Source organism: Silurus aristotelis (assembly GCF_946808225.1).
Source record: "Silurus aristotelis genome assembly, chromosome: 7".
In the NCBI taxonomy this organism is placed as follows: domain Eukaryota; kingdom Metazoa; phylum Chordata; class Actinopteri; order Siluriformes; family Siluridae; genus Silurus; species Silurus aristotelis.
The window spans coordinates 5,771,969-5,782,821 of NC_139580.1; the positions used below are offsets into that span (position 1 = coordinate 5,771,969).

At 38.0% G+C, this 10,853-nt stretch overlaps 1 protein-coding gene across 4 annotated transcripts; it reads right to left on the reverse strand.

Annotated features, from left to right (window-relative positions):
* Positions 1-410: 410 nt before the first annotated feature.
* rmnd5b (required for meiotic nuclear division 5 homolog B) lies at positions 411-9,886 on the reverse strand. 4 transcript variants are annotated; one of them, XM_083547136.1, is made up of 10 exons: positions 9,797-9,886; positions 6,993-7,190; positions 6,341-6,483; positions 5,481-5,618; positions 5,292-5,392; positions 4,910-5,076; positions 3,718-3,883; positions 3,094-3,196; positions 2,575-2,729; positions 411-1,998 (listed from the first exon to the last, which is right to left on the reverse strand). In XM_083547136.1, the coding sequence occupies exons 2-10, from the start codon at positions 7,129-7,131 to the stop codon at positions 1,935-1,937; spliced, it is 1,176 nt and encodes a 391-aa protein (XP_083403262.1). In that variant the 5' UTR covers positions 7,132-7,190; positions 9,797-9,886; the 3' UTR covers positions 411-1,934. The 4 variants fall into 4 exon arrangements, with proteins under 4 accessions (XP_083403262.1, XP_083403260.1, XP_083403263.1 ...); XM_083547134.1 differs by having other exon boundaries at positions 6,341-6,501; XM_083547137.1 differs by having other exon boundaries at positions 9,793-9,859.
* Positions 9,887-10,853: the final 967 nt, after the last annotated feature.

A 10,853-nucleotide genomic window follows, 5' to 3' on the forward strand; every position in this document is an offset into this window, starting at 1 on the left:
ATTGTCATGGTTTGGGTCTGCTAGTTCAAGTAACGGGAACATTCACACGAACGCATCCAAAGATTATACAATTGTGTGGTAACAGTTTGGGGAGGAACCACATGAGGCTGGAATTGTCAGGTGTCCCAATACTTTAGTCCATACATCTGCAATGTTTTATAGAGAAAAAAAAAAGATTAAAAACATTAGTTTTAGCTGAAAAGTTTCTCTGCTGATCTCATCAAACTTTTTAAGCATGCTGAGGAAGAAATTTTGTCATGTGAGAAAGTGATGTGATCTGCACGGCTTCAGACCAAAAAAAACAAAAATTTAAGAAAATGTATCCTCTAATCTACTGAACGTAATCAACTAAAACAGGAAATTATTTTTTTTTTTAAACCAGAAACGTTCCAATATAAAAGAGACCTGAATTGTTTTGGTTTTTTATTTGATTTTTTATTATATTTATAATTTAAACTTTATATTTGAAACGTATTTAATATGGATGTGAGAGCTGCAGCTTTGTGCAAGTCATGACTTTATCTACGTATTTCATCTTTAATTTCTTCAGAGGAAGAAGGGGAAAAAAATTAAAAATAAAGAAAAACAATGAAAAAATTAAAAAATGAAAGTGGAAGTGTAGAGGGTGTAGGTATTGGCTAGTACTTAAGCTTCAAGTATCGATATTACTGATTACTGAAAGGAAGTGGTCTTGTGTGGTCTCTAGTCCAATATCACCATTATTACTTTAAACTGCCAAATAGGACAAAGTGTGCAGGTCATTACTTCATGAGAGAGAGAGAGAGAGAGAGAGAGAGAGAGAGAGAGAGAGAGAGAGAGAGAGAGAGAGAGAGAGAGAGAGAGAGAGAGAGAGAGATACAGAAACAGGAGAAACAAATGTTCAGACCATCCCAGTTTAAAAGCATGACGCAATTTCATTCATTCTCCCCTGCATTAATAAAGAAATGAGAGCGAATGGATCCAGTCATCTCTAAGTTTTTTTTCGAACTGCTCTCTTCCCATAGAGGGACGATTAGATCCATGTGACACAAAGAGAGAGGGGGGAGGAGGAGGAGAAGAAGGGGAGGAAAAAAAAAAAAAAAAAAAAAAAGTCAAAGTTCACAGTAGTCATTTTTTTTTTCCCTTTTAAATATTTTTTTTTCTTAAATATATACACCAGGCAAAACACATATCTATTACTCCGAGGAATCGGTTAACGTCTGCTCGCTTCACGTCTCCGTCCGACGTGGATGTTTTCGAAAACAAACCCGACAGTCTATACGTATGCGTTTTTTTTTGTTTTTTTTTACTTGGTACATTTTTAATCGTTACACCATCATGAAGAGCGGCGTGAATCGTGGTCTTCCAGTCACAGACGAAGCCCTCCACCGAACGGCCTTACTGAACACGTCTCTGAATACACTTGCTGAAAGAAAAAAAAAAAAAAAAAAAAAAAGCCTTTCGGGTCACGTACACCGGCTTGAAGGCTCTAGAATATAGTTGTTTAAATATCTGGTAAATAAGTGGGCGTGAAAACAAAACGATTGCGGGGAAGGTCACGTCTGTTCACAAGCGTACATACACTCCGCGCTCCTAACTCGTACGGAGGAAACAGATATTAATGATGAAAAAGAGGGGAGGGACCAAAGAAAAGAAACACACACACACACACGCCTGTGAGTCATAAATGTGTATCATATAAGAGCGAATGATCCGTGGAGCTCGGTCCTGGTGGCGTACACGTAACGGACTCAGATCTACAGGTGCACGTGGTCATGACCTGTGCCAACTAAAAGTCTCGGAGAAGGAAGGAAGGAACGAAGGGGATGAGAAGGAGGAGGAGGTGTGTGTGGCGGCATCTCCACGGTTTGAGCCGCCGCAGAAGGCCGTAAAACGTGGATCGTTCCAACTCGGCCGTGCTGAGAAGCTGCGTTCGTCTGCTCCGCTCCAGGACGTCAGAAATAAATCTGTTTGGCGTCCGAAGGGTTCTGCTCCATCGGACAGTACGGACACTTCAGCCTGCAGGGAAGAGGAAGACGCCGTTATACACGGAGGACGGACATTTCAAATAAAAATCACTCTTAACAACTAGAGGTGACCCCGATTCCATGCTTCAATAGGAGGAGCCCGATTCCACTACTGAGCTCACAAGTGAATCTTTGCAGGATCATGCGTTCTGGTTATATGGGGGTGCTCCATAAATAAATAAATAAATCCAATCACCCCTGTGAGAGATTTAAGTTTCAACTTCCAACCATGTAGACGCATTCGGTCTCAACCAGATTTACCCATCTTAAAGTAGCAGGTTTTCCCTGATTGTTATCTCTCACACACACACACACACACACACACACACACACGTAAAGGCAGTTAATTAATAGAGTTTTTGAACTTTTGAATGATTCAAATAAAATAAATTGAGTAGAGATTTTAAATCCATTGTAGCTGTAAAATACATTTTGTAGTGTAAAAGGGAAAAAGTTATTGTAACCACCACTTGAATTTTCACTCAGATTTACAATTTATGTACTTATGTATTTATGATACTGCTATCAGATTTGATACCTAGTTGTTGGGATTTGGAACAGAACCTACTTCCCCGCGTTGGTGAGTTTGTTAAGAGCGTCTCTGGAAATGACGTGACCGCAGATGAGCTTCATGGGTGGGTTACTCTCTGACGTCTGCTGCCTCAAAATGGGACACGCAAACACCGAGTGATACCAGCACTTCTTGCCCAGGTCGATCTCAATCTGAAACACACAACATAGACTTCAGTCCAAAACGTACTGCCACTCGCATTCATGACTACAAAAAGTAGACTTATTTTATTAAAAGCTGTGCTGGTTTACAGTGAATTCACCAAGCTGGCCCCTCGTTCCCCAACATCACACACATTTCCATATGGTAAACATTCCATTAAAACCCTGAACACTAATGAGGTTCAGCAGGGAAAATCCTTGTTTGTTTGTTTTTTTTTTTATATACACACTATATGGAAAGGTTTGGGGACACTTGACCATAAGAACGAAAAATCCATAAAAAGACCGAAATTGAGAGGAAATTAAATTGAGAAAGAAAGAAAAAAAAAAGAGCGAGAGAATAAGGCAGACTTACAGGCAGCTCATCCTTGTGTGTCCAGACGCCGCTACACTGCCTCTGTTCAATGACCTGCTTAATGTTCATCAACACTGGCAAGGCCATGCAACCTGCTGCAAAACTGAGGACACACACACACACACACACACACACACACACACACACGTTAGCTATGTTATTTAAAAACAGACAATGCAGAACTAGTGTTTGTGAACCTCACCAATTCAGTCTTCACTATTTTTTTTTTTTATGATTATTTCACAAACTAATGTAAATGTTGCTCAAACTTCACTATATGGCCAAATGTTTGTTTGACACTTGAGCATAAGATTAGTAGGTGCTTTTTGAACATCTCATTCCACATTCCCGTTTGCTTTTATAATGACCTCCACTTTTCTGGGAAGATGTTCCACTAGATTTATGCAGATTCAATCAGCTGTAAGGGTGTTAGTAAATTCAGGTACTGATGAAGGTGAGGTGAGGAGGCCTGGGGTTCAGTCAGCGTTCACCTTCATTCCAAAAGGTATAGGGTTGTGTTCAGAGCTCCATTTCTAATTTGAACTGAAATTTTTTCTGCTTTGCTTGTTATTTAACCTACACAGGGATGAAGATCACAGAAATGGAGATGATGTGGTGTCTGACCTGACGCTGAGCGGAGACTCTACGGACAGGCCGAGCAGGGCGCAGGCGTCTCGCGTGAAGATGTTGCAGATCTCTGCCCACTGGTTGGTCTCGAGAAGACTGCGGTACGGGGAGTTCTCGATGCCATTACGCAGGTAAACCAGGCTGCCCATTAACACCTGGATGTCTAGACACGAACAACAGACACAAGGCGCCAGATCACACAGATCGAACTGGACTACTGGGCTAGAAGTGTATAAACATGTCCTACTGCTGATGCAATGGTACATCCATTTTTATAGATTTAAACTAAACAATCTGAGCTACATTCTCTCAGTTTCAAGTAAAACACAACAGTTAAGGTCAAACTTGGGCATTTACGTTGTCTGTGTCAATATTCTTAAATGTGATTGGTCAAAAGTTGTGGGAATATTAGCGGTTGGATCATAGCTGATAACGATTAAATCAACCAATAGCTTTTTACATTTATACTGGATAAAAGCATAAAAAAATAAAAATAAAATAAAAAACACCACTTCATGTTAAACAGTACTGAATAAAAAAAATTTGCTAAATTATATAATTATAAATGAATATTCATATTTATATAATAAAAAATGTAAAATGAATATAATATCGCGCTTTCCATGTAGTCTCATGTGTAAAAACATACAGCAAGTGGCGTCAGCTCTCAGAATGAAAGCGGACCTTTCGCAGCAGCTCCGGCAACTGATGCTACCCGGAATCCATCTGTATGGATTTTTCCGGATAGTTCTAATAATCAACTATCGGTGTCAATCATCAAAACCCGAGAATCAGTCGACCTCTAGGCAATATGACTGGTATCTTGTTTTTCTTGTTGGAAATATACATTTTTTTTGGCTGAAATTTAAATCCGTGAAAACTAAACCCATTTAGTGCATTAAATTGCCATATTACATCAAAATGCAAATACAAATAAATAAATACAAATATTAAAATCTATTCCAAATTGCCTTTTTTTGTGTTTGTTTTGGAATTATTTGAGTTACTCGAGGAATCGTTTCAGCCCTATTGCCATGTGTTATTTATTAATAAATGAAATAAGAGCAGGTAAATACAAATAAGCAGAACGTCGTACACTTATAAAATCATGCTCATGGAGCTTATTATTAGAAATCTTTTTTATAATGATCTCTTTTTGATTAGCGATCCAGCTCTCCCCGTGCGCTACCTCTCTGATGCTGCGTGGCGAACGGCTGGAAGTGGCGAGCGTAGTGTAGCGCCTCCAGCTGGTTTTCCACTCCCCCGTTCAGCAGGCTAATGAAGTACAGACGGTGCAGTTTGAACTCCAGACTGCTGTTCAGATCCAGCAGCCTCTGTCTGTTCGTTACGGCCCATCTGGCAGAGACCACACACACACACACACACACACACACACACACACACACACACACACACACACACACACACACACACACACACACACACACACACACACACACACACACACACACACACACACACACACACACACACAAGATAATTGCGCTACACAATTACAGTTCAAAAATATTTCAGAGTAAAGTCCAGAGTAGGTAAGGATCTCTACGCACTCTAGCGCTGGTCGGAGATCCTGCATCCTTAAAGCCTCCAGAATGCGGTTGAGCTCTAGAAATGGCTGCTTCATGCTCATGTCGATGACCACGCCCGACTCCTGCCATGTAGCCAGAAAGAAATAATTATTTTTTCACAAGAAGGATTTAATCCAAAAAGATAGCAACTGTAATAATAAGAAGCTGCACCTGGCAAAGGTCTTCAGCGACGCTCAGCATGCCCTGTCTGTACAGGTGCTCCACGATGGTCTCGCTGAGGTTCCTCTGCTTCTCAGACGAGTCCCACACCGTCTCGGCTACTACAGCGCTCACCTCTGCATCGAAGTTCTGCATAGCGTAAAAGGACCCGTGAACACACTACAGAGATGCTCACCTGAATTTTACAGACGTGTACAACAGCCTGTTGAATGTACTGTTCAACACACAGACATCTAGAGCCTCATTGTGATGGACACATTTCGCTGTGTTGTTACAGCCTGAAACATCTACAGGCTCACACAGAGGGGATCTTATGATTACTATGATGTGAAAATAATGGTGCTAATCAAAGACGAACGACAAGAAGGATACGAAAAATAAAGAACGAAATTATACAGGAGTTGAAAAGAAAAAGTTAGATTCATGGCCGATAAACAAAAAAAAAAAAAAAAAAAAAATGACAGACAGATGAGAAAACCAAAAAGAAAGAAAGAGACAAAAAAAAAAAAAAAAGGAAAGTAACACAAATGAAAGAACAAAGAAGAAAAAAAAGGGATAAATATTAAGCATGTCTGGATCACAAAATAAAATTTTAAACAACAAAAAAGAAGAGAATAAAATAAAAAAGGGGGGGGAGGGATAAAAGGAAACGAAGAAAAAAGAAAGACAAAATATATACAAGTAAGAAAAAATGAAGAGGAGACAAAGAAATTATAAGTACAAAATCAAAAGTTAAATAATGAACGAAATCATGCAAGCAAATAAAAAAAGTTTTTTTTAATAATAATAATAAAATAAAATAAAAAGACCCAATGTAAGGGGGATGAAGTGAAGGAATAGGGGGGACCCACTCTGTCGATGGCTTTGCCCACTTTGGACACGCTGCCGTGGATGTCTTTGTGGCGAGAGGCGAGCATCTGCACGGTCTCCTTGATTTCCTTACAGCACTGCGCCATCGTCTGTGAGAACACTGATAAATCTGTTTCCTGTACACCTGAGAAAAGAGGAGAATCTCCAGAACACAACGCATTTCTGCTAAATTAAATCAAATCACATACCACAAGAGAACAGAAAGAATATTAGACTAAGAGACCGAAAAAAAAAAAAAAAGACTGATAGAAAAGGACGACAGACAGAGAGAAAAGGAAGACCGAGAGAAAAGGAAGACGAAGACCGAGAGAAAAGGAAGACGAAGACCGAGAGAAAAGGAAGACGAAGACCGAGAGAAAAGGAAGACGAAGACCGAGAGAAAAGGAAGACGAAGACCGAGAGAAAAGGAAGACGAAGACCGAGAGAAAAGGAAGACGAAGACCGAGAGAAAAGGAAGACGAAGACCGAGAGAAAAGGAAGACGAAGACCGAGAGAAAAGGAAGACGAAGACCAAGAGAAAAGGAAGACAGAGAAAAAAAAAGGAAGACGGAGAGAAAAGGATCTGACTGGATAAAATCATGATCAGCCAGGTGTACAGGTGTTCCTATTAAAGCGACCAGCGTGTGCTCTTACCGAAGGTGACCAGTTGGCTGCGCAGCTCACACACGGTCCTGAGCAGCTCGTCGAGACGTTCCTCTGACTGGTGTCCGTACGTCACGAACCTGTGCAGCACCTTCTCCAGCTCTCGCTCCACACATGCACACTGCTCCATGTCCTCACTCGTTCTTATTCACACTATCGCACATATGACAGGAGAGAACACACCAACACCTGCAACACACACACACTTATTTTAAGAACAATTACCCTCTAAAAAAAAACAGGTCACATGATTTCTAAAGCAGCATCCAAGTATCAAAGTATAGTATAGAAAACTAACTAGAATATAGAGTAGATAATAGAACTAGAATATAGTATAAAAAAAAGAACTAGACTATAGAGTATATAATAAAAAAAGAACTAGACTATAGAGTATATAATAGAACTAGAACAAGAATATAGAGTATATAATAGAACTGGAATATAGAGTATATAATAGAACTGGAATATAGAGTATATAATAGAACTGGAATATAGAGTATATAATAGAACTGGAATATAGAGTATATAATAGAACTGGAATATAGAGTATATAATAGAACTGGAATATAGAGTATATAATAGAACTGGAATATAGAGTATATAATAGAACTGGAATATAGAGTATATAATAGAACTAGAATATAGAGTATATAATAGAACTAGAATATAGAGTATATAATAGAACTGGAATATAGAGTATATAATAGAACTGGAATATAGAGTATATAATAGAACTGGAATATAGAGTATATAATAGAACTAGAATATAGAGTATATAATAGAACTAGAATATAGAGTATATAATAGAACTAGAATATAGAGTATATAATAGAACTAGAATATAGAGTATATAATAGAACTAGAATATAGAGTATATAATAGAACTAGAATAGAGTATATAATAGAACTACAACTAGAATATAGAGTAAATAATAGAACTAGAATATAGAGTATATAATAGAACTAGAATATAGAGTATAGTATAAAAAAAGAACTGGACTATAGCGTATATAATAGAAATAGAACTAGAATATAGAGTATATACTAGAACTAGAATATAGAGTATATAATAGAACTAGAACTAGAATATAGAGTATATAATAAACCTAGAACTAGAATATAGAGTATATAATAGAACTAGAACTAGAATATAGAGTATATAATAGAACTAGAACTAGAATATAGAGTATATAATAGAACTAGAACTAGAATATAGAGTATAGTATAGAAATAGAATATAGAGTTTATCAGTTGCCCAATGTTTTTCCTATGAAGGACCAAAGATCAAACTTGATTGAAGAATGTGGGCCAAACAAAAAAACAAATGTTGCGTTAAAACAAACTTGTTGCCATGGTTTCTCTCCTTTACATTTCATATTAAAAAAAAGGAATAAATAAGAAACGTGACTCAAATCTGCGTAACTGATGCGGTTTTATATTAAGTTCTCCTTCTATAACTATAGGTTCTAGTTTGTGCATCTCTGGTATAATATATAGAACTAGAATAGGAATGACAGCTGATATTCACACACGTTAAATCTTTTTTCAGATTCCTGAAACGCTACAAACACTGAGGTCATTTCCTGTGAAAAACTGAGCAAATTCGTTACACATTTCCGAAAAAACATCTGGACTCGTTCCTCCGATTACTTTTTTATATACTTATAATACAGAACGGGTGTTAAGTCATTTATAAAAATAAATACATTTGTTTTACTGACGCGCCATGTCTCAAATCGAGCACCAAAATCCGGCATTTAAAACCGTCCGTGTGAAAACATGGCAAAAGTTCCGTTTGGTGTCCAGATAAAAAAATGCTTTATGTTGGGGATGTTTTTCACCAATAATAAACAGAAAATTCCATAAAGCATCCAGATTTGTCCATGGCCATGTTGATTAGAGTATTAAAAACTTTAAATTCATTTGAGGTACATTTTAAAATGACGACGAATTAAAACGTGCGACGAGGTTGCGAGTAATCACGAGTTAACTCATGACAATCGTGCGTTTAATCAAATAAATATTTTTATGAAATGACAGTCGATTACACACACACACACACACACACACACACACACACACACACACACACACACCCCCCCCCCCCCCAGGGGTATAAGTAGAGCAATAATGTAATTAAAGTAATTTTCTTTAGATATAAAACAGGATATTGTTATTTCTTTATATACATTTATATTATTATTATTATTATTATTATTATTATTAATTATTATTATTATTGATTGTAGGAATCTTTCAACAGGGCAAACACTTATAATTGACTTCCTTATATATTAATCATTTTTCACTCCAAAAATGTCACACTATAAAAAAAAAAACTTTAAAGATTCCTTTTAATTTTAACAACTTTATTATTATTATTATTATTATTATTATTATTATTACTAAATTTCATTAAAACCCTTAAATGTCTTAGTTGCTAGTCAACTATTACAACCAGGTTTCTTTTTTCCTTTTTCACACCATCCTTATAAACGAACGTGTGGGTAATTTGGTAGCAGAATATCTAAATACAAAACAAATAATAACAAATAAACAAAGTAAAGAAAAAAAATCAAACTAAACCCAAACATGGACAGTGCTCTATGCTAGCATGCTAATCAGGATAAACAGCACGGAGGGTGAAAACATCCGGCATTTTTTAACTCTATTTAACCGCTGACACTGGGGATAAAAGATACCCTGTAGATTTTATGATCAAATAAAACTAATATATGTGGTTTATTCGCTTTGTGGAGGTTTAAATAAATAAATATAAACCGAGCCGTACTCGCCTGTTGTTGTAGCAGCAGCACTCCTCCACCAGACGTCCCCTGGAAACAGGAGGGTCCTTTTCTAGTAGGGGCGCGTCCCAATTTGTGTATAATCCCCCACCGAGGCCACTACGTAAAGTGGGCACGGGCTCGTCCGCTCCAACGCGGAGAGAAGGGCGTTCGTGAAGGATGCGATGGTGTGATTTGGAACTCAGCCAGCCGTTTTCGGCTCCTTCACTGCGGCTTACTGCCTTCTACTGAGCAGGGGGAGGAACATACGAGGAGCGTCCAAAAGTATTGAGACACCCGACCCCTTATGTTTTGCTTCTTCCCCAAACTGTTTCCACAAAGTTAGCTTTAGCACTGAACTTTTTTCTTCATTTGAATTAGAAAATTAAAACCAAAACCCAAACCAGCATGGCAGGCTGTGCACAAAGCCAGCTCCATGAAGATATGCTTTACATCCGTTAGATATGGTGGAAGATCTCCTGCTATAAGGCTCTGGAACACTCACTGCACCCCAGGCCTCCTCACCTCACTTCGATCAGTACTTGACTTTACTAACACCCTTGTGGCTGCATGAATCTCCACAAGGCTTCACAAAGTCTGGTGGAACATTTTCCCAGAAGAGTAGAGATTATTAAAAGAGCAAATGGGCATTAAATGTGAAATAAGATGTTTAAAAAGAAGTGCTTAGCCATCCTACGGGCAGGTGTCCACAAACTTTTGTTTATATACGTGCACACACACACACACACACACACACATATGTATAATTCACATTTTTGGACTAAATAGAATAGACAGTCCCATCAGCCTCCATGTTTCTTTTATTTGGACAGTGGAAGAAAACTGGACTTATACTATCTATCTATCTATCTATCTATCTATCTATCTATCTATCTATCTATCTATCTATCTATCTATCTATCTGTCTGTCTGTCTGTCTTTGGCTTCTCCCATTAGGGGGCGCCACAGCGGATTATGCATCTCCATACCCCCCTGTCCTCTACATCTGCCACTTTCAAACCAACTACCAGCATGTCTTCCTTCACCACATCCAGAAACCTCCTCCTTG

What these genes read in the sequence shown, in the direction of transcription:
- rmnd5b (XM_083547134.1), bottom strand. Translation starts at nt 7,131, where the DNA reads ATGGAGCAGTGTGCATGTGTGGAGCGAGAGCTGGAGAAGGTGCTGCAC. An exon ending in TGGGCAAAGCCATCGACAGA is followed by an intron (nt 5,619 to 6,340) that starts GTGGGTCCCCCC and finishes TACGCTATGCAG; the next exon opens with AACTTCGATGCAGAGGTGAG. An exon ending in TCGCTGAAGACCTTTGCCAG is followed by an intron (nt 5,393 to 5,480) that starts GTGCAGCTTCTT and finishes GCTACATGGCAG; the next exon opens with GAGTCGGGCGTGGTCATCGA.